Source organism: Papaver somniferum, chromosome 11 (assembly GCF_003573695.1).
Source record: "Papaver somniferum cultivar HN1 chromosome 11, ASM357369v1, whole genome shotgun sequence".
NCBI classification, from domain to species: Eukaryota; Viridiplantae; Streptophyta; class Magnoliopsida; order Ranunculales; family Papaveraceae; genus Papaver; species Papaver somniferum.
Window position 1 is genome coordinate 50,911,683 of NC_039368.1, and position 27,814 is coordinate 50,939,496.

The 27,814-nt window shown below is 36.0% G+C and overlaps 3 protein-coding genes across 9 annotated transcripts; 2 read left to right on the plus strand and 1 right to left on the minus strand.

Annotated features, from left to right (window-relative positions):
- Positions 1 to 4,049: 4,049 nt before the first annotated feature.
- Positions 4,050 to 16,923, minus strand: LOC113321240 (exportin-7-like). Of its 4 annotated transcripts, XM_026569135.1 has the most exons (30): positions 16,598 to 16,923; positions 15,360 to 15,420; positions 14,814 to 15,149; positions 14,301 to 14,461; positions 14,091 to 14,156; positions 13,272 to 13,389; positions 13,032 to 13,141; positions 12,835 to 12,930; positions 12,316 to 12,439; positions 12,060 to 12,127; positions 11,711 to 11,797; positions 11,473 to 11,625; positions 11,286 to 11,381; positions 11,029 to 11,088; positions 10,791 to 10,912; positions 10,607 to 10,694; positions 10,224 to 10,328; positions 10,034 to 10,138; positions 9,910 to 9,962; positions 9,267 to 9,330; positions 8,988 to 9,122; positions 8,105 to 8,217; positions 7,925 to 8,018; positions 7,057 to 7,276; positions 6,747 to 6,877; positions 5,980 to 6,126; positions 5,596 to 5,724; positions 5,264 to 5,362; positions 4,923 to 4,961; positions 4,050 to 4,742 (listed from the first exon to the last, which is right to left on the minus strand). In XM_026569135.1, the coding sequence occupies exons 3-30, from the start codon at positions 15,052 to 15,054 to the stop codon at positions 4,605 to 4,607; spliced, it is 3,162 nt and encodes a 1,053-aa protein (XP_026424920.1). In that variant the 5' UTR covers positions 15,055 to 15,149; positions 15,360 to 15,420; positions 16,598 to 16,923; the 3' UTR covers positions 4,050 to 4,604. The 4 variants fall into 4 exon arrangements, with proteins under 4 accessions (XP_026424920.1, XP_026424919.1, XP_026424921.1 ...); XM_026569134.1 differs by lacking the exon at positions 15,360 to 15,420; XM_026569136.1 differs by having other exon boundaries at positions 10,034 to 10,135; positions 14,814 to 15,420.
- A 942-nt stretch (positions 16,924 to 17,865) lies between these two features.
- Positions 17,866 to 23,053, plus strand: LOC113325381 (urease accessory protein F-like). Of its 4 annotated transcripts, none has more exons than XM_026573571.1 (3): positions 17,866 to 18,209; positions 18,779 to 19,033; positions 22,140 to 23,053. In XM_026573571.1, the coding sequence occupies exon 3, from the start codon at positions 22,149 to 22,151 to the stop codon at positions 22,875 to 22,877; it is 729 nt and encodes a 242-aa protein (XP_026429356.1). In that variant the 5' UTR covers positions 17,866 to 18,209; positions 18,779 to 19,033; positions 22,140 to 22,148; the 3' UTR covers positions 22,878 to 23,053. The 4 variants fall into 4 exon arrangements, with proteins under 4 accessions (XP_026429356.1, XP_026429359.1, XP_026429357.1 ...); XM_026573574.1 differs by having other exon boundaries at positions 18,915 to 19,033; XM_026573572.1 differs by lacking the exon at positions 18,779 to 19,033 and having other exon boundaries at positions 22,133 to 23,053.
- Positions 23,054 to 26,162: 3,109 nt separating this feature from the next.
- LOC113325396 lies at positions 26,163 to 27,455 on the plus strand. The gene is made up of 2 exons (XM_026573586.1): positions 26,163 to 26,246; positions 27,056 to 27,455. The coding sequence occupies exons 1-2, from the start codon at positions 26,243 to 26,245 to the stop codon at positions 27,418 to 27,420; spliced, it is 369 nt and encodes a 122-aa protein (XP_026429371.1). The 5' UTR covers positions 26,163 to 26,242; the 3' UTR covers positions 27,421 to 27,455.
- The last annotated feature ends 359 nt before the right edge of the window (positions 27,456 to 27,814 follow it).

Sequence of the window (27,814 nt, forward strand, 5' to 3'; positions counted from 1 at the left end):
GGCTACTTTTGGCATCAACGGACTTTTAGATTAACCAAAGTTATCTTCCCTTATTTTGGTTATAGACTTTTTTTTTACCATTTTTTTAGTTATCGTATTTTTACATAGAGAATATATAAACACTAAGATTAATAGCCACATACGGAACAAAAAGAGGGAATGAAAGACAAGGGAGAAAAAATATGATGAATGCCATGAACATAGGCAACCCTTAACAATATTTAGGGCTTATCAAAGTATGAACGAAATGTTAACTTTCTAACCCACGAATACTATAAACCTTGGCAAGGTTCACGATGAAACGTAAGACAATTTCCTTTTGGTGGTAATCTTGGTCATATACCCAGTCAGACAATATTTAGGTACCAACTGATTTAATGAAATACTGATTGTTTATTGATTAATTTAGTCAAACAATGCTTAAGTACATATTGATTTTATGACAAATTAATTAGTTACTGAAATCAATTTAGTAAAACATTATACGGATTTTGATATAGTTTTGAAGGAGAATCAACAAGTTCATCATCATCAACTTCACACTTCAAACAGTATCACTACCACAAACATTCTAATCATCACATTGATGGTGGTGGATTATTAAACTTATTTGGTTTTGTAGATTTTTATGTTGGCACGGGTTTATTATGGTAATAAATTTCATGAAATATTAACAATGTTAGGATGGATAATTATGAACTACCTTTGATGATAGCGGTTTAGAGTAGAATGGAAGTTGTATTGAGTCTGATGGATTTGATTGGGTGAGAAAGAAGACGAGAAAACAGAAAAACTGTTTTTGTTACTTGTGAGTTGAGGAAACTAGTATAATGCTAACTGCATATTCCATATATCCAATTAAAAATAGGAAAATGATCTTGTCAAAAAGAACGGTAAACAAAAAGTCGAAATTTAAAAGAAGAAAAGATAATTGTGGTTAATCTAAGAGTTTGTTGGTATCGAAATAACCATAATGTATGGCCCACATGATCTAGCAATGCTAGAGCAAAATTTTAACCGTCAAACTCAACACATGATAATAAACCCTTCTTAAAAATTAGGAGCGGTGACATGCCAACAAAAGGTCTAACAGAAAGTTCTAACCAGATTTTCAGTTAAACCTCCATATATTTCCACACTACCGTTATTTTAATTAAAATTTCTATAAAATTGAATTTATAATATTTTTATGCTTATGGACAATTAAATTCATATAAACTATATATTAACCACGGGAAATGAAATCCAGGCCATACAATCTTATCTTTACCATATAGGTCTAAGATTAACCTTCACCAAATAAAAATAAAAATAAACATATTATAGGAGACGCTCCTACCGAACATGGAAATGCTAATTTCTCAGTCATATCGAAGGGTATGCTAATTGGAGACAATCAAATAAAAAAGGTATAGCTTCTAGGAGATAAGAATTGGAGAAAAAAATATAGACATTTGGGACGATTTCTGGATCCAACGAAAAGGTCATCCTCTTCGAAAACCAATAGTAGAAACAAGGTTCAAAAAATGTGAGTGATTTACTCACTACAGGTAAGAATTGGGATATATTTTTGGATTGTAATTTCTGGATCCTAGGAACTTTTTAGATAACCCGAATAGAGATGGTTATGGTATTGATTGGCTTCTCTATAGTACGATAATCTGGAATATTTTGAAAGTCATGTGCAACATCACATTTAAAAGAGATAGTCAAAATAGCACTAACATAACAAATAATGTAAGCAAATACCTAAATGGATACACCGCGATAAAGAAGAGTGGCTATAATATAATGCAGTTGTTGCACTATAACCCTGAAAATGATGAAGTCTTAAAGGTTACAACAAGTCAAACATATGGACAAGAAACAAATATGGACATAACAATAGATATTACTCTGACCATGATGAATTAAACTGCAAATTCTGGAAGAGACTTAACTTTGTGTGGCCGTACAGGAAGTACCATTGAAGCTCGAGATCTGCATGCAGATTACACCACCAAAGAGTAACTAGAGGCAGCTGCAGTGGATACAGATTCCAATTGGAGTGGACACATCTTAGCCTTTAGAAGTGATTCAAAACCTAATATCTTGTTGCTCATAGGAAAGTATGTAATGGCCGGATATAAGATCAATACAAATTTTAAAAACACAACAAAAATTGTTATTAATTCCAGAGTAAGGCCATCAATTTAATAATAAGAGACAATGTAGTTTGGGCAATTATAATATCAACTTTTTGTAACAAATATGCCACTAAGCATTTCTCGAATAGGGGAGAGTTTATGGAAAATTATAAGCTTCACAAACATTCAAAATTGGAACAGCCATGGAATGGCCTATAAAGACTCTCCTTATAGCTTGTAAGGTCCTTTATTTTCTGAAGAAAAGTCATAGTTTTCATGAGTTTGGATTATTATACTCATATTAGTTTATTCGAGGAAGGCCGAGCCGATTTAGCACAACTACTGATAAACCGACTTAATGTTCCATTCTATACTATTGTCCTTGTGCTGGCTAAAAACATACCTTGGATTTTCACCAGATTGTACCCCACGGAAATGTTTCCTCCTATTCATAATTTCACTATAAAATAAGTAGGAAATACCAACTAGTCCTACAAATAATATACTAGAGTGAGTTTGGTCCAGTTGACCTAGTCAACTGTCTGTTAGGTCCTTTTTAAAAAAATATATCACTGTTTGGTCTTAGAAATTATGCTTTGGTCCTAGGATGACGTCATGGATGATGTAATTGTCAGTTTGTAGTGGCAGAGATATCCTTTTGGGGCCACTATATACAAAAAAAAACACTAGAAAATATCTCATTCTAAAATTTACTTTCTCTCTCCTCTCTATTTTTCAGATCTAGTTTCTCTCCTCTCCATTTTTTTCCTGTTGCTGCAAAGAAACGATGAAGATTTGTGTTTTTTTTCTACGGTTTTGATTTCCAGAGATAATGAAAACGATGAATCCTAAAAAAGATGATGAAAACGACGAAGATGAAGATGCTGTTGAAGACGACGAACTCTGTTGAAGATGCTATTGTTGTTTTGATGATGATGGTGCTTTGAAGATTCTGCTGTTTTTTATGAAGATTTTGTTGTTGTGTATGATGAAGAACAAGAAAACGATGAAGAAAACTAATATAATCTTCAATCTTCATCTCGCATCTTTGTTTTTGATTTTTTTTTCGTCATCTTCATCGTTTTGATGTTTGCGGCTTGTGTTGAGGATGAAGATGATAATCTTTTGTTTGGTGCTCGTGTTGAAGATCTTGATTTTTGATGTTTTTCGTGTTGATGATGATCTTTGTTTGCTTCTCTTGTTGAAGATCTTGATTTTGATGATGATTTTGATTTTGATATTTGCTGCTCGTGTTTAAAGATGAAGTTCTGCTGCCGTTGAAGATGATGAAGTTCATCAAACATAATGAACTCAAATCTGCTACTTAGTTTTTGATAAGTGTTTACTTTGACGAATGAACTCTGTTTTCATATAGGTTTTTATCAGGAGTTCATTTGAACACACTGTTTTCATAAAGGTTTTATTAGGTGATCATCTGAAAGAATGAACTCTTGTTTTTATTCATAATAGTGGAGTTTTTGTTGTGTGTTCATTTGAAAAAATGAACTCCGTTTTTTTTTCTAAATAACAAAAAATTTGTAGAATTTAATGAAATGCGATGAAGTTCATAAAATTTAATGAAGTGTACAGTTTTCATATAGTTCATCAAACAGAATGAACTGCTATTAACACGAAAAGGTATTTTGGTCCATTTAGTATTTTAAATAATTATGGACTAAACAAGAGGCGTATTTTCCCGTTGGACCAAACTGTTATGGTCCCAAATATAAATGGACCAAACGATTATTTCCCCACCAAATGATTATTTCCCCATAAAATAATCGAGTTATGGCATGATTGAGCTTTCAGGCGCCGTATAGTGTTCCAAATCTAACTTACCTGGAACAAATTTCTCCCAGAAACACCCATTCCTTTTTCTTTGGCAGGAAATCCTCTTCTTCTTTTTTTCCTTGCGAGGGATAATAAGGAACAACTTTTGACAATTAAACATGAAAATGAAGGAATACACAGATACAACACTCTTCAACTCTTTCTAGTCATTTCTATTTTTTTTAAAGGCAACAAAGCAGTTTTACCATTCATGTACAAATTTTCCTCCTAACAAAGAATTCGAGTTCTATTCACTAACAGAAGCCCCCCAGCTTCTCTGGACACCCAATATACTGCCGATAGCTTCTGCAATCCCTAGTACTTCTTCTCCTAATGGGCCCCATTTTTCTTTGTATATGTTTCTAGCTATGCCCCCCACTTCGCAATTACTGATATCAATACACCATCAAAATACCATTACAACGAACTCATGACCCATCAATTGTGAATTTTCCCCTTTCCCACTTATCCTATAAGAACAACAAACCCATGCTCCTCCCCTATACAAGGTCTTTTACCGTGTGATCCACAAAAGCCTACTGTGGGGTAGGCGGGGAGAGAAGATTTGCTTAAAACATGTATTCGTTTGACGGATCGTCATTCCGCACCACACAAAAAGTATCAAGCTGCATAACAAGGAGCGCACAGCTACTTGACACGGAACTCGTGCCTGAATATGGTCAGATTTTGAGTGAACTTATCCCTGTTCTTGGAATCCAAGTTTCGAGTAACATCCGCCATTAGTTTGTCAAAGCAAAGGGAGAGGCGCTGCTGGTTATCCACTGGCTGCAAATGATGAAAGGAAGTTATTATTAGCATTCAACAATGCTTAAATGAGTTTAAAATAATACCAGGAACATGGCCTACACCAGTTTCCATTGTTCATGTTTTATTTGTTTTGGATAACCTCCTAAACAAACCGCTGGTTGCTATATTTACCAACGTAAGATGAATTACGGCACTTACTTGTGAAGCCAATATTTGCACCCTCAGATCAGTGAACATCTGCAAGAAAATTGTTTATCCATTATATATGAACTACAAAGATTTCAAGAAGTTACAGAAAAGCTAAATGCTCTGGCTGAGTGGCATGAGTGAAAAGCGACATAATTTGCCTTCTGCTACAACAATCTCAAAAGCTGATAGGGAGAAGTGACTATCACATAAGAGAACATACAGATTACGTAAGAACACTTCATAATGGCTGTTGATAATATCACACGTCGCAGGGGTAACAAAGAGCCAAAATTCCTCACAAAGAGAAACAAATATAAAATTACGAATTTATTCAAAATAAGAAGTTATACCTGCTCGCTGATTAGTATCAAGCTCAGCATTGCTCTGCTAAGACTCCATTGGTTTCCACAATCCTCAAATAGAACAATTTCAAAGAGAGTTCGCAATATCTGGAGAAGGAAGATGTATACAAATATTTACTTACTTAAAAAAGGGTGAAATCATTGAAAAACAATGGAGCAGATTTCAGTAGAGATACTAATAACAGAAGCACAAAATTGGAGACGGCTGCAAGTTAGATGTTTATATTTATCCCTTACAGGATTTTAACCAAAAAGTAGAACAACATTGCCATGTTATACTACCAGAAAGCTTGTAATTGTGAATTCAGAGTGTAACTTACTTCTGGAAACAAAGTGGGGCACTCAGCGATGTGTCGTGCAAGGTTCATTGCAGCAGGAGATGGAGGTCCATCACCCACTGTTATATGGTTAAAATAGAAAGCAGCCAAACTATCAACAGCAGATGCACACTGGGAAGAAAAGGGAGCTGACCATTAGAAAAGACATAAAGAGGAGTCTTCATATCTGCGCACCAAGGTGTTAATACACCTCACTCCAGGATAGAAACTGAAAAGACACTAATATGAAACAGCAATATGTTTGGTCTATCTCTTTCTTTGTGATCTAGTAGTTGAAAATACTCATAAAGAGGGAAAATGTAAACAAGAAAAGCGATAACACAATGCTACTAAGTGCTAAAAATCTCCACTGAATGCGGTACACACCTGCGTTGAGATACTGTTGTCCAAGCCTTTAACACCAGATTCAAGAGATCCAACGATATGCATAAACGTGCTTGTATCAAGATTCAAAACAAATGTAATGTGGCTGTTGAACAGAACCTCCAAGAAGGCAAAGTAAGCCTTCGTAAGCTGGAAAGTACACAACAAAAATGTGAGTGATGTGCAACTATAACTTACATGAATGAGAACTGTAACATAACCTATTGCAACCAACACACAAGCATGGTCATTCGAAAACCCTGCCCCAACTTAGGAAGCAATAACACATATCAATCCTATTTTACCTTAGAAGTCCACTTTCCTCTTTTCAACCAATTTGGTTAACAAAACTAGAGCCCCGTGACAACAATTGTATTAACATATTATGGTGTTTAGGTAGACCGTAGACAAGAGATGCATAGAAGGAAATCATATGCCCAGTATGAACAGACTCCATTATGATCTCCAGAAAACTACATCTACGTCAAGTTCTGTAAATCTTTTATGCACATCATAGTTTTGACTTGTCATTCACTGAAATACCCTTTCTCCTTATACATGACACAGATTTCCCTGATCATTCTTAATAAGTCTCAAGAACATTATTTCAAATAATTTACCTGCTAGAATATGCTAAAAGTCCAAAGAAGCAATAGCCTATAAATGTCTATTTACCCATGAAAAGATACTTTCCCCGAGTATTTTTCATTGACAATGATCATAAAAGAAGTCCATGGATTTGCAATCATAATTTTTAGTAAAAGTATAACCTTACGAAATGCCAGGACATCGGCCATAGAAATTGATAAAGTCATCTTCAAAGCTATGTCAAGCACATCTGCAAGTGCTCTATCACCATACAGTTCAAACACACCAAAGTTGACATAGTTTCCAGCAAGTGCTGCCATAACATCATAAAATACGTTAAAAGCATAAATAAAAGATTATTCTTCGTTGCCATAGTAAATAATGATCATAATTTCAGGGGAAAGACCATTATACCGGCCACCGAATGGCTAACATATCTCAAAACACAAGGCACTGATTGCAACAAAACAAGCCATCAGGTGATATGCTTACCCCTCGAAAGAATAGTCAAACAGATCCACATTCCCTTATATTTGAAAGCATAAACATCTCCAGCATTGGGAAGTGACAAAATCCGTGATCCATATGCAACTATTAATTTGCTGACTTCTCGAAAAAGGAGTATGCCGTTAGGAGATGATGAATCAAATGTCAGACGTTGTGCTTTATTCAACACGAACTCTGCCATAAATTTTAGCAACGGTGTCGTAACCTGCATTTTGATGGTACAAGAAAGTTAACCTTTGACATTAAAATCATAATTTGCCTATCCTATATAGAATACTCTGCAACTGGATAAAAGAAAAGGGCAACCACAATAAACAATGATACATGAAACACAATGAAGCTTATGTCAAAAAGACTTGAACATGGAAGTATGGAACAATCTCATATCAGAAAGAATAGAAGACAATTTTCCCAAGTTGAATTGGAAATTTCAAGTTCAGGATTTGGAACATCTGGTTAAAAATAAAAATAAAAGAGAAATAGTTGAGAAATCCATAAATGGACAACCGATTATGATGAGAAGTTGACTTACAGCAAGAATTACTAACTTAAGGACCCAAGAGATAGTTGCAGACTTGTTATGATGTCACTCAGTTACCCTCGATTATAAATTTGAATAACATGATCTATATTTGACCAAAAGACTTCTTAATAAGTTTAAAGTAAATCTACAAATAAGTAACAAGCACTGCCACAACTCCAGCAACATTCTACAAGCTCAAAATCACAAAACAATTCCATCATTTTCAGAATTTCCCAAGAAGCATCCTATAAACTTTATAATCAATCAAATGTATCGTTCATAAAATGAACTAGAAAATGCTAGAAAGAAAACCAAAACACTGCATCTGACCTCTGGTGTATCAGTCCAATGAGAGATGCCTCTTAAGACAAGAGCCATGTGTGTGGGATACAGCCAATCAAAGAGGAGTCCATATGTTCTGCGACTGAAGTAAAAAGAGAAAAAACAACTTCAAACTTAATGGAAGTTCTTCGACACAAAACTCAACTGCAGACATAAAAAAAAGCGCACCTATTCGTTGCCATTGTAATTCCTCTCAGATCCCGCATCAACCCAATCAGTGCATATTTCACAGCTTCAGAGCGGAATGCAGCATCAGATGTTGCTTCCAAACTAATGAAAATCTGGAGTGGCAGAAAATCCACATGCAGTAAAACCAGAGTAAGAGGAAAGAAAGTGCTCTCCAACAATTATGCAAGTAATATACTAAAAGAGACGATGAAAGAAGTTGAGCTGTATTGGCGGATAATTACTTCAAACATGTAGAGGCTAATATGTTACAGTATAAGAGAATTGCACCAAGAAACTGTACAACCAGTGTTGTGTGTAAGGAGCTTATCAAGTAACCAAAATAACATCATTCTGCCATGCCACGGACTTCCTTATCTAATTCTTTTGCTGGGGTGGAAGGATGAACTTGTAGGCTATAATATATTTGTATTCTTAATATCAATTGAGCTTAATATCCATGTTTGTGTCTCTTTATATATGATTTTTCATGTTCTATGCCATGTATCATTGTTAGGTTGTTAGAAGATCTCATTGAACCTGGATAATAATTGTCTTATGAACACATGTATACCTAGTATTTAGAAGTTCTACTTTAGGTTCGAGAACAAATGTATCTTTATGATGATTTCCATCTATGATTCTTAAACGTTATATTCCATGTAATAGTGAAAATGTAACAATGATGAAGTGTTTTCAATTATATTGGTAAAGAAGCGAGCACAAACCATGCTCTTCAGCTTAACCGACAAAGATCATTACATATTCTACATATAGTGGTATCTAAACCTACAAATATTAAAGCTACATAGATACGACCAATATCAAAATGAGACATGTCTTACGAATTAAACCAACTAATGATAGAAAATATGATGTGCCTTACCTGCAAAAGAGGATCCATTGAAGATTTAAATTTCACAGGGCTATCCTCCATGAAGATCAACCAACCAATAGTATAATAGAAGGTTGTTCTGCTACGAGAGCATCTATATTCTTCTAAAAATGGGAAGTGCTCCCTCTGAAATAGAAGATGAATAACAGTTGCTAAGTAAAAGTTGAATACACATACGTACAGAGAACAAATAATTTCATGAAAGTTATTATACTAGGTTATATTATAAAATAAACTAAAAAGAGAAAACTTCTATGATGATGAGATTACAGTATGATGCCCGATGATGAATTTAACGGTGTCCAGCTTCAGAAGTAGCTTTCCCGTCATATATCTGACCAATTAAAGCAACCGATGAATTACAATATGAAGGAGAAACAGTTAAAATTTCCAGACGTAGAAATTTAAATATATGAAGAAGCAAGGTTTTAAAAAGCGAAAGTGTGGGGCGAAGCGCTCTCATACCAAAGCGTAAAGCGCTGCGAAAGCGTAAAGCGAAAGCGAGCTTTTTGAAATATATAATACTATACAAAAATAAGAAGTTATCAACCTAGTAAAAGAAAACTACAAAGTTCAGACATAATGAAAGGGACAATTATACTAACTAAGCATATGGCATACTGATATTGCATATTCTACCCAAGAGCTATTTAAATATACTAGCCACGAAGGTCTGCATCATTCATATCATCATGTAGATAGTCATCGTCATCATGATCACCATGCCCTATAAATTAGGTTTATTAGTATTTAGTTAGAAAACGTGAAACAGGCCCTACTAGGCTTCAAAGGCCGACTTTTCACTTTCTAATATAAACCAATTCGTAAAGCGGTGCTCTAGAAGCGCCTAGGACCTGAAGCGCCTTAAAGCGCGCCCCACAAACGCCTTTTTAAACCATGTGAAGAAGCTTACCCAGATGCCAGCTCCAAGAACAAGCTTAAGGTGTGATCAATAACCTCCTCACTCTGGGTAATGGGTAAAGGGATGAGAAAAAATCCAAGAGCAAGTGCCGAGAAAACGAATCTCAAATCATTACCTCCGTGTAGCACTTAAGATTTGTAGCAATTTTACCAACAATAACATTGAGTAATAGTAGATGATCATGGAGTCCCAGGAGCTCAGATAATCTGGCATATAACTGCTGCAACACAGATAATACATCAGTTGATATGAACATGAAGTGAACTTGCATACAGAAGAACAATTGAGGAGGTTATAGAATTGACCTTGGAAGAGTGCATCGCCTGGTCACCCACGTATGTCTTCCTAAAATTTTGAAAGAATGTGAGAATGGCACGATCTAATCGCTGCTTGCTTACTTCACCGTAACGCTGCCAAGAAAGTTTAATTATGAACTCATTGCTCGGAACTAGATGCAAGTTCAAACATTTATGAGCGCATATTGAGATATTTGGAAATTTAGCGAAACACTCAACAAGAATAGGACTAGGTAGTGGTGAGTGTGTGTGTGCGTGCGTGAGAGAGAGAGAGAGAGGGCAAAATTTGCAGACATGACAACAAATATTAAATCCACGTTTTCATATTGTGTCTAAGACATCCTATCTCAACTAAGAACTTTAATAAAATGCAGGGTTTTCCTCCAGCATACCTGATTATGAAGTCCGCTGTCAGTAATGTTTATCAATTGTAAAACTCGTGCTGCGAGTTCAGCGTCAATTATTTCTTGTGATTCTGCACTGCAGGAAGCAAAAGATAAAAGGCAACACCGCATAATGAGTACTACATTAATTTGAAATATAACTATCTGAGTTTCAACCTGATAGTTGTCTTACCTAGAGCTAGTACACTGTCTAATTTTGAAGATGGCGGCAATTATATGAACTATCCAAGCAAGTTTTGCTTCGATCACAGAGAGTTCACCAACATCTCCACTAGCCTGGATCCTAGATCTTTCCTACCAAATCAAAATATTAAACACAAAATTTATGTCAAAAAAATAAACATCTAGTAAACAAGTTGACTAGTTTTACAACATAATGAGTGCATTATGTGAAATGTAACTGAACATACTGTATAAGTTTGTAGCAGAGGCTCCACAACCTTTATGATGTATAGACTACTATTTTCATACTGCAACTCGGTAAAACAGAGAGGAAAGTATTAGAAGAAAAAATGATAGAGGACATCAATATGATCAACCAATGAGCAGAATGTTTTACTGATATGATGATGATAGAACTCAACTTCTATAAAGTTATAATAACGAAACTTAAACTCTTATAAGCTATCACGATCACGATCACAGATCCATAAAAACATAATTGAACCTGGAATCTGCAAAGGTAAGGAAAACACTCTAGCTGATCCTGAAGAAGTTCAACGTTATCTAATGGATTATCAGAAAGGTCGTCTGGAAAACCAGCCTGCAACAAGTACACAGCAAAACAAGAGGTCAGAAAAATAAGTCTTATCTGTGAATATAAACAAAATATATACACTTAAGACTAGATATACCTGAACAGAATCAAATCTGGAAGTGATAAAGCCTTCAGTTATTTTAGGAACAAATTCATCCAGCAAACTTGGTGTATCTCCCTTCAAGTAAGGCACAGACGTCACTAGTCTGGACCACAGGCCCAAAAGGTAGTATACACTGCTGCTTGCCCACTGATGAAGCAAATTTTAGGACATAGTTAGTACTTTACCCAAAATTTACCCTCTAGTGAACTAAATAAGAAGAATAACAACTAACCTGCCATGATTGAAGAGACTTTGAAGTGAATTCTGCTACTAAGCGTATCCAGTCGCCATAACCATCCACATTTACAAGTTCTGACAACTGCAGCAGAACTCCAAATTAGATTAGCAACAAAAATCATTTAGTCTTTTGCGTGTGCAAACATGTCAGGATCTTTATGACTTAAACGAGCTAAAGCGAATGTTGTATTTAGTTTTGACCACTTTAACTAAGAGGTGAATGCATTGCCTACATAGACAGATACAAAGCACCAGCATAACAGATAAGTTCTCTAAGGTGGTGAGTTCAAAAAAAAAAAAATTCACTGAGTAATTGACAAAGAACTGGACTAAGTATAAAGTACCTGATAATTCACTTTGAACCGCCCAAGAAGCCGGCAATACTCATGGTAATTCTCATGATCAGCAAGGCCTGAAGTCCCAGTCCAAAGACACATGAATTGAAAACAAGCTTTAGAGAAGAAATAATCAATGTGCATAACATGTAAATTTCACTTTGTACAGAGGGAAATGTCTGATACTATATCAAACATTTGCACTCAGATACTGAATTCAAATGAAAAATATTGAAACAACGGTACTAGAAAAACGAGATGCTACCTTGCCCTGTTTGCAGAATTTCTTTTGTTCCAGTCATAAGGTGTGCCAGAAACTTTGAACGCTCGACATCATTCGTGAACAAAGAACGTCTAACTGAAGCTAGACGCACTAAGCATTCCAATGCCTGCAAAGATGAATGTTGCATATCAAAACCTAAAATGGTCCAAACAATATATAGAAATATAAAGATCACAATCCAAATACTACGCTGAGGATATACAGAAAAAAAGAAACAGATTCTAACTGGAAGGCTTTTAATTTAAACCAATTTGATCAGAACTATTCGGTAGCGCAGTTGATAACAGAATAAGCAAGTAATCAAAGAAAACAAAAAGAGCCGAAGTGCCGAACGATGTACAAACTGAAGGGTTACAATACATAATTGTTACATCAAGTACAAGGTCTATCACTTCATGGTACAAAACTATAGGCAATGGATAGTGGCTGGTCGATGAAAAGGAAGTTCAGAAAGTTACGACTTTTTACTGCAACTCTAAAGTATTTGCAATAAATTCTTACCTCCTTCGAGAGAGGAGGCTTGGTGATTGTGTAGTAATCAAAAAAGATTTGCACAGTTGAAGGATCCTCCAAGACAGGCCTCCATGAAGATGGAACCTGTGACATAGTCGAAAGACATGATTAGATTCGGTGCAGCAACAAGAAGAGAAAATACCATGAGAAGCTAACTACAAACATAACTATAACGGTAGTCCTACCTGTACAGTACCAAACTCTTCAGAACTTTCATCTAAGGATGTCCCAACAAAATCATAAGACAAACACTTGAGGGCAAGAGATAGTGCTAGTTCTGGCATCCTGCTCGAAACTGGAAATCAAGTGAACAATGCAGTCAGAATTTCGTAAAGCAGGAACAACAAAAATAAATTTACCAAACAATTGGAGGATAAAATCAACAGAATCACTACCACTTAGTAAGTTTACAAGAGCTGTATTACCGTCAGTTTTAAGCTGGCCAAGAGACGTTAAAGAAATCTGGAAAATTTGAAATAGTGACTGATCTCTGAAAGCGCAGGCGACCCTTCGATGATGTGTGGATGTCAGTCCTGGATTAGACTACATGATCAAGAGTTGAGAAACACATTAAAGGATAATTCGAGTTTTACGGTGATCCTTTGAAGAAATTAAGCAATGATGAGATTCAGTAATTAGCATCACAAAGTAACACAAAATATGCGAGAGAAAAAAAAATTACAAGATAATAACTATTGCAGTATCTTTAACAATCCCCTTTTCAATAACAAAGTTCAGGTAAATAACAACCGAATGATTGGGTCAATATATATTTGCCACTCAAGAGTAAAAGCTAATTAACTTGTCATTCGGAAAAGATTCACACATGTTTTACCCATAACATTGTTGAGCATGTGCAAAAGTAGCACATAGAACAAAGTAAAATTGGTTCTCGGTGTATTAAAAACTAAAGTGAAACCCTTCCAGAGTTACAAAACCTAGAGACTGAACACGTGATAACCTACTTTCCACAGAGCAAATAACCTCCGGAGATCTAAGAAAAAGTAACCAATCAACGGAGAACCTATATTCAAACTCCTACATGAACTTGTTGAAAGAAAATAACCTAAATTTTTTTCTTGAATCTACAGGGGAACGATCAATGATTTCAGAGTTATATAATTTATTATTTTTGAAGTTAAACGCCTAAAAGAGCTTTATCTTTATTCTGCATGGAGTTCAGAAAGTTATTTCAGGATTATCAAAATATTATTATCCAGAATGTAGACTTGAAAAAAACCAACCAGATTCATCTCGGAGACGAGCTGATTTAAAATCTTCAAGCCAATGGCATAGTGATCTGAAGTGGCCTGGAGAATGAAAGAAAAAAACAAAGACTGTTAGACACCTCACACCTGTAATTCTTTTTCAGAAATGTATATGTATGTATCCTGAAACAGTTACTACATAGCACATAAGAACATCATAAGTGCACTATCAAAAGATCATGTCACCTGACTCAAAAAGTTCATTGATTCTTTTACAACCTCCTTGAACCTATCATCATCAAACCAACCAAACTTTGTAACTCGACAAAAAAGTTGAATGAGGGATCCAGTTACGAAAGGCTGCAAATCAGGTCCTCTGGTGGCCAGATAGTTTATCAGATAGTTTCCTTCATTAAAATGCAGATAGATCAGATTAAGTAGTGGAAATAAGAAGCACAGAGCTAGCATTGCAGGATAAATATAATTTAGACCATCCAACATAAACCGTAAACATGGTGACAAGCTTGAACTTCAAAAATCAACTCAGTGTCACGCATGAAAAAACACAAATAGAGGACTTAGTGAAGAAATATGAGCAGCCATGATTTGCAGGACATGTCTACAGCATATCCAAGGAAATTAAGAAGATAAAAGATACCCAAGGAAATTAAGGATTGGCAACTGAACAAAGCCACTTGAGAAACCTGTGTATTACAGCCTAGCTTAGCCAAAACAATTTTAGCAGAACAAGAATATTACGGATATCAAGTCGGAGCTGCAAAGAGAGGCTGTGCTCTGTCACTTGCTTCAACAAGCTTGAACTTGCCAACATTAAAGCATAGGGAGTCGACGCGTTGTCCAAAATGTACTGGCATTGTGAAATGTATTCAGTATTTGCAGAAAAGCATTTCAGAGTGCTCTCTGCATGAGCTCTTTCAGCCGAGTCCTGCGAATTGTAAAGTCTCTCGCACAACGCTTCCAGTTGCGCTAAGCTCTCCATTGACAGAACAAAATAACTTCCAAATTCAATTCAACAAGCCACCTTCAAAGTAAATTTGTCCTTTCCACGGATATCCAAAACACATCTACAAATATCTGATGAAATGCAGTAATATATTTAGGGAAAAAAATTAGAGCAACTGCATTAAAACACCGGAATGCCACAAAGTTGAAAGCTGAAACCGATAGTACTACCACTGGAAATGTTGGATTATTTACAATTTACAACACTGTATATTTAAATGTGAAATGTTTCATGTTACAATAGATGCTCAAATATAAAAAGAACTCAAGAGAACAGCCTACAAATGCGATTAGCAACTTCTGCAGAAAAGGAGCACTGGTACCACAAACCACAGCATCAATCCTGAGAAGAACAAAATCAATGAACATCAAGGGAAAAAAATTATTCTCTACGACGTGAAGCCTGAATGTATAGGTAAACCAATGGCCATGAATTACAATGGGTGGGCAGCAAAGGTTACATGCAATGAGCAATATCATTGACAACTACATGGCAACATTAAGTTTACTACAATTACTGGATCTCAGAGATATATACTACCAACGATACCAGTCCACACTCTACAATAAGCTACATTTGATATAATCACAACAGGTAGACTTTGACCTCTGAAGTAACAAAAGCTTCGCCTTCAAACTCAAGGTCATGTAAAACTGTTTGAATAGCAATACAAAGATACTTGGTGTTGTCCCATTATGCTTGCAATATAAGTGATTCAATGCAATTTCACCAATACATGCATATCATCGTATCATAGTGCACATTAAATTTTGCTGTTAAATAATTCAAAACACTTAACTGGCTCCTCAAGCCTAAAAAGATTGTACGTGGCCTATTACCTATACATCATAACTTAACAACACCGGGAACGAAATGCACTGGGTTCTAATCCTCTTATTCACAGTACGAATATCTTAACAACAGGGTCGACGTGGCACATTTTGATTTTCAGTTTCCAAAATTGGATCAAAGGCACCACATCGCTCACCACGGACAGCCAACTCAAATTCAAGTCCAATGGTAAATAGAAAAAAGCCTCAATGTTCGTTTCTACACAATCACATTTTCCCTGATAACTAATCTCATTCAAGTTTTTCATTGAAGTAACACAGCCTATCAGGTACCTACCTCATTATCTTATTCAGGTCATCCATCATAATATCAATCCCATTTTAGTAACAAAACAATTACTCAAATTCACAACAGACATTTGCAAAACCGAAGAATCCTGAGCTGTCAATCAACCAAGCAGCGTTGCAGATAAATCCTAATAGAAGTATAGGACCATCCAAATCAAACAACAACCATAAAACTGCAAAACTTTCAATAACAGTTTCACATAAAACAAGTTGATTCGTCAAAAACAAATTGACTTTCTGGATTAAACATCGATACATAGATCTAAAATGTCCGTTTAACACATCGAAATAAGATCAACAGCATCAAAAAAAAAAAAAAAAATACAAGAAAATTAAAATTTTATTTCGTTTAAGATTAAAAATGTAACAGATGATCTTACGTGCAAGAATCAATTGAGTCTGTTGTTGGTTGATACAATTTTATCTTTGATTTTCACGGATTTTCTTCGTCTCTTTTTTAGGTTTTCGTGAGAGTTTGGTAAATTTCGATTTTATGAAAACCTAAAAAACAGAGTTTATAGAGAGGAAAAAGAGAGAGAGAGAGAGAGAGAGGAAGAGAGAATAGTGTAGGCTGTGATGAGATGAGAGAGCTTTGAGAGGGAAAATAGGTTCGCCGACTTGGTTATATATTGAGATGAGGGAACAACATGGTTTGCAGCAATCATGAAAACCTCCCTGCCTCGCACACTAAACTATTAGCCTAATCCCTTCGAGATTTGTTTTTACAAAAAAAAAATCTATCCTTTCCCCTTTTTTCCTTATAAATAATGTTTTTTTTTGCACCTCTACAACAATTTTAGTGGTGTTTTTCCCAATTCTACGGTCTAAGTGCTCGGGTCGTGCCACATAAATTGTCATGGGCGAAAGCCAAAAGTAACTCGCCGTCAAAAATATTTCACGGAACGAACAGAAGCGTAGAGAGTGCAGTTAGCACAGACCAATTCAGCCTCCCCACATAAATTGCAGCACAGACCAATTCAGCCTTCAAAATTCTGCAGATGTAAAAGGGAATTCCCCTTCTGTATCCTTTCTGTTGTTCTTGTGTTTCGTTGTTTCCAAGGGTTTGCTTTGCCAGCCTTGTTGTATAAAGAATTGTGATGGAAATGGAACATTGCATATGTGGTGGCATTGCATTCAGAGATGCATGTCATTGGATACTCTTTTGAGTGGTCTCATCTCACCCCTAAGATTATCTCATGGGCATGCATTGAATCGTTCAACAGCCTATACGATTATATACAGAACTGTTCAACCTCCAGTCCACTGTCCTGTTCGTGTTAGTTCATTGGATGGTTCTCGGTCTGAAATGATAATTATTTGATCTCTCCAGAATCTAAGATCGACCAAAACGCCACACTTCCGTGGATGACTGATTCGTTGGAAGCAAGTCTGGATATACAAGCTTTGAACCGTTTCAAACACACAGTAAGATTGGACATTTCGTTGGGAGACAATGATTGAAGGAGACCAATACTTGAGTTTTTAAATCTTCCAGAATTTCAACGTACTGCACGTAAAGTAGCTTCACAGGAAAAGACATGTTGAATTGTCGTTCATAATTTCTTATTATACTGTACTTCCCATCCTCTGATTTCTTTTATTGTCTTTGCTTCCCTTTTACTATGCTTAGATTGGGGAAAGTGGGAAACAAACAGTAGTCGCTATGTTGGCACACTGCACTCAAAATGAGTACCAGTATTCCCCTGGTCATCAAAGCCAAATTATTTCAGAGATGACGGTGGAGTGATCTTAATCAGCCATCTGGACTCAGTCATCACCATCCGACTGTCGTCCAGGTCAGTTATAGTCAAAAGTCCAAGTTACGACGAAAGTTCAACTATGACGCAACTAGTTCCTAACCCTAAATTGGACACTTACTGGGGAGAGTAGACAGAAAATCAAATTGTCTCAAACTGCAGCTACAAACACTTTTTTCCAATTTCCATCATCACCAAAGCTCCGCAGGAGGTTCTACGGCTACTATTGTTACAGGTAAGGTGAACCTTTCTCAGACATAATAATTGACGTCAGTAATACTCTCTTATTTCATCTTTATGAAAACCCAGGTAGAGAATTATTAGGTTTTACTTTTTAATTTATCAGTGTACTCTTATTATGTGTCTGCAATCAAAATTCTGCAAGTTCCAATTCTGCATTAGGTTTTCATTAATATTTTATGTGTGGATATTTGTTTAAGATCTAGTGCTTGAAAATGGGCTTGTTTAATATGTTTATAATACAAATATTTTGCTTATTCATGGGTTAAATTCTACTTCTTTGAAAGATTGTGTAAGAACCCCAAATTGGTGGTCCACTGTATGGGTTCAGTCACAAAAGGCTTCAAGTCTGGGACTTGACCTAACTAACTAGGTACCAGTTTGAAAGCGAATCACAGAACTAGTTTTACAAGAAAAGGTAAAAGAAAAAATTGATATAGAGAAATGATATCCACAGAATAAGCATAATTTTTGTTTTTTTTGACCATTGAACTTTTGCGCAACCTCAGATTATAGTTTGAAGTATGTAGAGTTGACTTTATTAAGATGCAACTCATTTTGTAGTTGGATTTTTATTCTTGCACGCCATTGAAACACTGATGCTCAGCATACAACTGAAAGTTAAAGGAAAAGGGCTTAATATGTATCATAGTTGCTGTCAGAGTATTATAACGTTCAAGTGTCATGTTACTTGTCATAGTCACGCGGAAGGATCTGCTGACAGTGCTGTTACAGTGCGTCGTCCCGTTGGGGAGGCGGAAAAAGACTGGATTTTTGGTGAAAATGTTCTCCTGACCGTGCAGGGCATCCTCACAAAATGTCAGTAATTTTCTACAATTGCAATTATATCATCCATTCATTGTGATTTTGACGGCAAACTTAGTGACTCAATTCAAGTACTGGATTATAAGTTTGCATGTTTTAGAATGAGCTGATGTTCTACATGGTGAAAAGATCATCCTCACCTATATTAGCTATTGGTTCATACATATTTGGGCCTCACAGGCAACACAAACTTATGTAACCCCCAGTGTCATTTTAAGGCCTTCACTGGAACCTGCCTCCATATTATTATCCATATGTAACAATCATATGGGTACAAGTGCCCTGGCTGTTTTTCCGTACAATCAATTAGTCTTGTCAACTTTAGGTTTTATCTCTTTGTTTGCATTTTTGGCTAGCTTTGCATTGATGTTTAATGAGAAATATATAGTTGTGTCTTTGGTCAAGTTGTTGGTACTCACTCTCATATATACTCAATTTAATAGTTTTAACATTCCAGTCTATGTTGGCTCAGTTTGAGCTGAAATTTTCTGATGCTGAGAATATTTAGACGTGCAAACCTTAGCACGAAGTTCTCTATACTTTTGCAAATTATTACCAATATCATTTTTTGAGTGGCTTCTGCATCCATTTTATTCTCACTCTGTCAAGAATTACCATCCATGAGATTTAAATTCTATCTCCAAAAGGATGGAGTTAATGCTACATGTTTCTGTTAGGTATATGGTTCTTGCTCCCTGTTGTGCACACAGGAAATTAGCTGTTGATGAATACTACTTAATAGACTGACAAGAGTTATGGTGCTCCTTTTTTCTTTTCTTGTGTACGCATCTCAGCATTCCACCCATTAGTACTTATAACTTTGTGTATGTATGTTGGTGCATTACACCTATGTTTCTGGAATCGAGATGAGAGTGTAAGAGTTGCAGTTGTTGATGTATATTGAGCTTATAGGATAGTGGTAAAATTGAACGGCATGGCATGGCATAAATGAGAACCCAACTAATCCTCTGAAGGAGGAGGCTGGCTAGCAGTAAGATCAGACCCTCATTCTCCGTCCGTCTGTGGGCCTTTAAATAGTAATCTTACTCTATGTTTCTTTTAATTTGAGTCATGCAAAGCCAAGCCTGTACTGGCACAAATACCAATCTATTTACCACATGAAAGCAGTTTAAGATTGTAAGCACGCATTGGTGTAGGGCTGGTTGGTCCTGTATGTTTAGTATTCTGATAATAATCCACCATCTCGACCAGACCCTTGTTGGAAGTTGTGGGTGGTGGTTTGGTATTTAAATAGCATTGCCGTTATGCACCCTTGTTGATTATTGTCAAATTTCGTAAAGATGCGTCCATCATCTTCATGAAACCATCACCTAATCAGCTCATGAGTCTCTGCCCGAATCTGTGATTCAGACTCGTAACTGTTCAACCGTCTTCCAGGTCAGAGTTTGTCGAAACCCAACTTAGGAGAGTTTAAGTTTGACAATCTTATGACCCTAACCCAATATTGGAAGCTTATTTGGGAGTAAAGGCACGTAATCAAATTGTCCCAGTTACAAACGCACTTCTGTTCATCTTCAAAGCTTCGGTAGGAGGTTCTTCAACTGTTTCCGTCAGCCTACCCTGATAGGTAAGGAGAACATTTGACAGATATGATTGATGTCAGTGATACTCGCCAATGAAACCCCAAGTAACCAACTTATAGGTTTCACCTTTCGTTTTCCAGCGTACTCTTAGGTGTCTGCAACCGGAACCAACTACTTTGAGTATCTGCTGATTTCCATTTACATTGTAATCGTCGATTATTTGAAAGTCGATGCTTAAAATTAGGCTTGTTTAGGAGATTGATACTACATGTTACTGTACCTGCTTTTTGTTTGAATCCTATTTCATATGGCATTTTTTTATTCGAGGATTTCTACGGTCTTATGTTTACATGATATTTCTCTGTTTTAAGGTCAATACAACACGATTAAACAACCGATAAAGGATCATATAAAAGTTTTTATTTCAATAAGGTTCCGTTGGAATGTTTTCATTAACTTCTTCTTCTTTTCTGCGCTAATGAATTTTGAATTTCATTTTTTTTTCTTTATGAAAGACCCGTCATACACATGAATTAGTGGTTTGTTGTTCAGACATAAAGTGATGCAAATTTGTGACTTGTGACTAAGTAACTAGTTCCAGTCTGAAATGCTAGTTGGCAAAACTGAGATTAACACTATCGGCAGAGTAATCTTGCAGTTTTTATTGTTTGTCCAGTGGATTTTTTCTGTCAGTGGAGACTTTCACATTATTATTTTTGTGCACAATTTGGTTTTAGTGTGTTTTTTCTCTTGACTTGAAAAAAAGGAAGTTCTTGGTTCTGCAATTCCATTAATTATGTTCAAAGTTATCATATTATCATCTCTCATACTTCAATCTTTGGGCTCCAACATCATCATTACAGTCACACCTCACTTTACCACGATATGGTCAATTAATATGTCAGTGTCACGGCACGCACCTCATACATGGCACAAGATCTGGCTTTAAAAGTCCATGAAATGACCACTTTGCCATGTTCATTTCCTACATGCTGTCACCATCTATTACACCACCACAGGCATCAGTGTCTGACCACTATGCCAAATCGAACATATCACAACGCCGCACCTCTTCATCCCCATGACATGGCTTATGAACAATACCATTACAGTACTCTACCTGCATTACCACCTCACCTCTTTCTATATGGATTTGCTTTTGTTTCTGTATAAGCTAAAGTTTAATATATCTGCATTAAATTTGAATGGTTTATAGCTTAAGGGCGTATGCTAAATGAAAGTACTTCAATTTTTATATTCCCAAACATCTATTTGTGAATATCATTTCATAAGGAATGTCAGATTTTGAAAGACGTCGAGTTACCATGCTTGAATTTTTGACAAAAAACTTGAGTTTTTTAATTGGGATCTCCTTCACGGGAATATGAAATGTCGGGTCCTTTACGTGAACCTCATTTATGAAAATGTTGTTGTGCTTTTATCTTAACATTGTTATGCATGCCGAGCTTCAAATTCTCGTTACTGTTATCTTCTTTTGGTAACTTTTTTCTACTACTTACTGTATTTCTAATTTTTATTTTCTTTAAAGTTTTTAGTAACTGTTTATGGAGTGTAAGATGGAAACAGACGAAATTGAAGAACCTCCACGTACTAACCATCTTCTGCAATGGAGCCAGTGGCAACTTATAGACTCCATTCTTCCCACAGGGGGCTTTGCTCACTCATTTGGTCTTGAAGCCGCTATGCAAGCTCAGACCGTTATGGGGCCCGAAGATCTTAAAACGTTTGTAATACACTTGCTGGAGAACACAGGTAGCCTCCTTCTTCCATTTGTATATGAAGCAAATAAATCCCCCAACTTAGATACATGGACCAAGCTTAATAGAACACTGGAAGCAACCCTGACAAATGAAGTTAGTAAAAAAGCGTCAATTTCTCAAGGATCGGCGCTATTAAGAGTAGCTGCATCAGTTTTCCCAGAAGTTCCATCATTGAAAACCATGAGAGATAAATTACTAGGTTCAGGAACTGTATCTTTTCACCATGCACCTGTCTTTGGTCTCACATGTGGCCTTTTAGGGTTCGATAGTGGGACTTCTCAGAGGGCTTATGTGTTTATGACAATGAGAGATGTGTTATCTGCGGCAACAAGGTTAAATTTGGTTGGACCCTTGGGTGCAGCTGCATTGCAGCATCAGATTGCTTATGTTGCTGAAGAAATTGTTAGGAAATGGATGGATAGTCCTATTGAAGAAGCATGCCAAACATCTCCTTTGCTTGACACAGTCCAGGGATGTCATGGGTATTTGTTCTCGAGATTGTTTTGCTCTTGAAAAACTCTGCCCTTCAGTATATCATTTTCATTTGGCCAACAAATGAACCTGATTCATGAACATGTAAATAGGTTTTGTTATATTTTACCGTCAGCCCTTCTTTGGCCCACAAATCAACCTGATTCACGATTCAGATGATATTTTACATCAGTGTTACATTTTCTGAATGTCTCCAACCAACACACTGAAATAATCGACGCTGTATATGTCTTTATGCATAACACCTGCCAAACGTGTATGTTGTTCACAAGCTCACTACAGCCACTCTGTTGTTTTTTTCGTGTACTTGTGTCTTGGCTTTATCAATGTATATAGCATTGCCTGAATACAACAGACCAAGCATAGATAGGAGGATTATAGGCAGCTTTGAATTTCCCAAATCTGAGATGATGAACCAACTTTAGCTAAAGAGTGGTATTTTCATCACATTCTTTTGTGTCTCAAACATTGAATAATCACAAATTTTATTCAACCAATTGAAATTTAGTTAAACTTAAGTTTAATCTAAATTCATAAAGCTATTTTCCTAATTCGATCTCTACACAGCAGTTGCTATGTACAGTACAGGAATACACTGAAAATCCAGTAACATGTTACAGAATAAAATGACAGTCCTGGTGATCCCAGAGTTCAATATCTAATGGTTTTGTTTAATTTTTCTCGAAAATTATTCGTGGGGATCATAGGAAAGACACAAGAACAAGGTGCCCCAAAAGCAAAAAACCATATCCATTGTATGATCCCAGAAAAGCAAGAAAATAATTTCTCTATGAAGTCACAGAAATTGGCTAAATGTGGAACTTGCCAACCTTGTACAAGAAATGTGATCTTGCTTGCATCATTTGTTTTTAGCAAGTTGTGAAAATAGAAACAAAAAAAAAAACATCGAGAGATGAGAAAAAGAGGCGTATGGGGTTTCGAATTTCATCACCTAAAGAAACTCTTCCTCGACTAAAGTGCTGCAAAATTTGGCTTTGTTTGTGACAGAACGAACTACTTTATTTTCTTTCTCTGATTCTCTGCCGTCCATTAGAGAGAACCCAAACTCCTTCACATTATCTCACTAGGGAAAACTCCATAAATTTCCACTGTCACGAGTATCATCCAGTTGCTAAAACGGATCCTATTAATGCATGGTCCAAAGAAGGTAGACAAAGAAGGAACAAAACATATTTTTGGTAATGGTTTTTATTATCGAAGGGATTGATTGATGATGTAATGGATGTGGTCTAAAGTGGACCCATCGCTATCTCTAGCCATTATTGAAAGGGTTTTCGACTTTTCGCATAGCCCCATCTACGAGTTTGAGTTGGAGTTTGAAGTGGCCAGGCAAAAAGATTTCATACCTGGAGTGTGGGCTTTCCTGTGGGACCAATTTACCGCGTTGAGGACTGAATTTGGGATATTGTAGGCCCTACCTTATTTCCATTAGTGAAAACTATAGGAAGATCCATTTATCATATCTTCTCCACCGTGAAATCCATTGACGTAAATCTTCACGTGCGCCCCCAATTTAAGTGAGAAAATTTCTCCCAAACTCATAGTTTTATAAATTATGTTTCTTCTTTCATAAAACGTATTGTGTCTCAACAATGTCAAAACCCTACATCTACAGGTAGGAAACTACTGATGCAGAGTGATATAGATATGCTTTCAGTTCTGAACGCACCTAGTAAAGCAAACAAGACGGCCCTTTACAGGCCCCAACTTTGTCTCTCTCTTCAGTTTCCTCACTAACGGAGTTCTTCTTGCCGATCAAAGTGTCGACAGTCTACATCAACAGCATTCTCTCGCAAAGTTGTTAAGGTAAGTTTATCCAACCCTTAAGATTTCGGGATTCTCTGATTCTTATTTCGTAACTAATCTGGGTTTTTCCAAAATTTATCCATTTTAGGATAAGCTAGGGTTTACAATAAGTCAATTTTTTTATAAACCCAACGACGTAGAACGGGTACAGGATTAACAACTGTTATGTCATGGCATATTGTTCTTCAATCCAGGTTCCTTGGTTGTGCAGTGCAAGTAATTTCGAACTTATTTGAACTGTTTTTGGTGTGAAACGTGAATGAGTAGGTAGCTTCTATGGTATAGGGGTGTCTAAGCCAAAATTCTCAACATTTTCCATTACTGCATCAAACCCAGTATTCCAAGGTGATTAATTCAGATGGGTGCAACTACAGATGTGAAGATGAACTGCAGATGATAGTGTTATGGGATTCTTATGAGGGTGGTAGAGATTAGAGAGAAGACTTTCTTAATTTTCAATTGGCAGTAAAGCTAATCACTAAGAAAGATTCTTATGAGTGTGGATCCAGATCAATTTTAAAGAGCTTGTGGCACTGGCATATGTAGTTTGAGCACTTTATATGATTATATCTAAGGTGGATAGTTTAAAATGTCGTCTTGGTATATTCCCCCTGCCCTTCTCTCTTCTTTGATTCCTTGCAGTGGCAAGTAATTCCTTACACTTACATGCCCCTTTGCAAGTGCTCTTGAAATGCTATTTTTTTCATAGTATTGAAACCAACAAAAAATAAGGTTGCATAACTTGTCATGCATCTACAATAATATCCACATAACATGTTATGCAGTCGTTAAAATGGATGCATAACCTGTTATGCGCCCGAAAATATGACCGCATAATGCATTATGCATCGAGGAAATTGTTGCACAATCTTTTATGCATCGAGAAAATAGATGCATAACCTGATATGCATCCGAAAATATGGATGCATAGTGCGTTATGCATCAATTTTTTATGTACGGACTAAAATCAACCAAAACAATGGTTACATAACTTGTTATAGATGCATAACTTAATTATGCAGAGTCGAAAAAATGGTTGCATAATTCGTTACGCGTCTGCAGAATGTGTTATGCATCTTTTTTGGTGGCTGCATAATGGTTATGTATTCAGTTTCCGAAAATTTTCCCTAAAATGATGATCACCTCCGATTTTTTCGTGTAAAATAAAAAATTGATATTGTTGTTTGTGCTCGCTGCATGACTCTCTTTAAAAGCTTTCCAACGAGATAAAATTTGTTAAATTCCAAGGCGCGGATTTTTAGATATTTTATATTCAAGTTTGTTTTACAATTATACCCCTGAAAAAATAGTATGCATAACGAGTTATCCCTGAAAAATAGTATGCATAACGAGTTATGTATTGATTCTTAATAATTTCGGATAATTTTGGGTGTCACGGTACCTAAAATTAATTGTGGGCCTGACAATGAGAATATTATTACTTTTGGGCCTTAGCCTAATTTCCCCTTTCCATTATTATGTGGGGCCGAGGGTAGGATGCACCGGCACAAACACAAGATGCAAAGACGGGCAATAATTCAAGAAATCGGGACGCAAACATGGGTATTTCCTGAACACGTTATCCTTCACCGTTTGTTTACTAGATCTAATTGAGCAAGATAGTTAGGCCTGTCAATATATGTCCGATATCCGAAATTCGTTTCCGAGTATTCGGGATCCTATAGGATTTTATCCGTTTTATCGGATATCGGATATTTCTTACTTAACCTATCGGAATCGGATTAGGCTCTATTTGTTTGGTTAATATCCGATAGAACATGAATTTATTTGTGATTTACCCTAACCATATTAATGATTTATTTGTGATTTATCCTTATCCGATATCCGATATGAAATGTTTGAAAAATTGAACTTAAATTTCAATTATGAACATGTTTTAAAGGGTTTTTAACATTTTTTTTCATAACCGGATATTATCGGATAAATATCTGATAGCTTAGCCTATCGAAATCGATATCTGATTTTGATATCCTATATGATATTGTCGGATATCGAATATCTGATAGTGCTTAACTTGTCGGATATCGGATTTCTGAATATCCGACGGATATTCTTCCATTGACAGGCCTAAAGATAGTGGTTCTCCCATTAATATTTAAGAATGGGTTATTAAGTGGTCTTCAGATAATAATTTGAAAGACAAGGCTGGTGGTGTCTTTTCAATTGCCTGGAGCATATGGAAAGATAGATGTTTCTCATTAAGTTAATATCTCTGAATCTGTTGAAAGAAAAAAATCTCTCTACTGTTATTAATTCTTTGCCAAATGATTGTGTTATTGTTTTTAGTGATGCTTCTTTTGACAAGGATACTAACTCATCTGAAATATGTTTGGTTATGAATAATATTACAGATAACTTCATTGGATGCAAACTCAAAGCAGCGAAAGTGAGAAATGCTGAGGAAGCAGAAAGTCTAGTCCTGTTGGAAGCAGTAATATGGGCAAAGGAAAAGAGACTGGAGAAACTATGTTTTGTTAGTGATGCTAGATTAGTGATTGCTTCTCTTAACTTAAATAGTAACCAGCTATATTGGTACAATAAATCAGTCTTAGAGGACTGTAAAACATTTATTTCTAGTTTTCACTTTGTTCGGTTTGAATTTTTACAAAGAAACCATATTATTCTAGCTGATCAAGCAGCTAAGTTTAGTAGAAGGTCTAGAACCTCAGGAGAATGGTGGGGAAATGTCCCTGAATTTCTCAATTCCTCGATGTAATCTTTCTTTTTTGCAATAAAATTATTTTTCCTAACAAAAAAAAATAGTCGTATTTCATATTGAAATGTTTATACGATGAGTGTTACATTCTTAATAGAACTGATAAAATTATTGACGAACAAAAAAATTGTGAAGTGTAAGATATGTGAACTTCTGGATATTGTTGCCTCCAGCGCAGCAATGGCTTTCTCTGGCTCTTCATCCATTGTGCTGCAAAGTTGCACAAAATTAGTTCAGTAACATAGTGTTATTTTTCTCATTAAATAAGGCATCAAAATTGATTTTCATATAGGGTAAGAATAGAGGGTCCATCCTTGGGACAACCCCCTGATTGTTATGAGCATCATTGTCATGATAATTTCTCCCATCTGCTAGGGAACAAAGAGTTTCCTTA

Excerpts from the sequence above, each read along its gene's own strand:
- LOC113325381 (XM_026573571.1), top strand. The coding sequence starts at position 22,149 with ATGGAGTGTAAGATGGAAACAGACGAAATTGAAGAACCTCCACGTACT.
- LOC113321240 (XM_026569134.1), bottom strand. The coding sequence starts at position 15,054 with ATGGAGAGCTTAGCGCAACTGGAAGCGTTGTGCGAGAGACTTTACAAT. Across the intron at positions 14,157-14,300 it reads CAATGAACTTTTTGAGTCAG|GCCACTTCAGATCACTATGC; the intron begins GTGACATGATCT and ends TTCATTCTCCAG. Across the intron at positions 5,363-5,595 it reads GCCCCACTTTGTTTCCAGAA|ATATTGCGAACTCTCTTTGA; the intron begins GTAAGTTACACT and ends TTCCTTCTCCAG.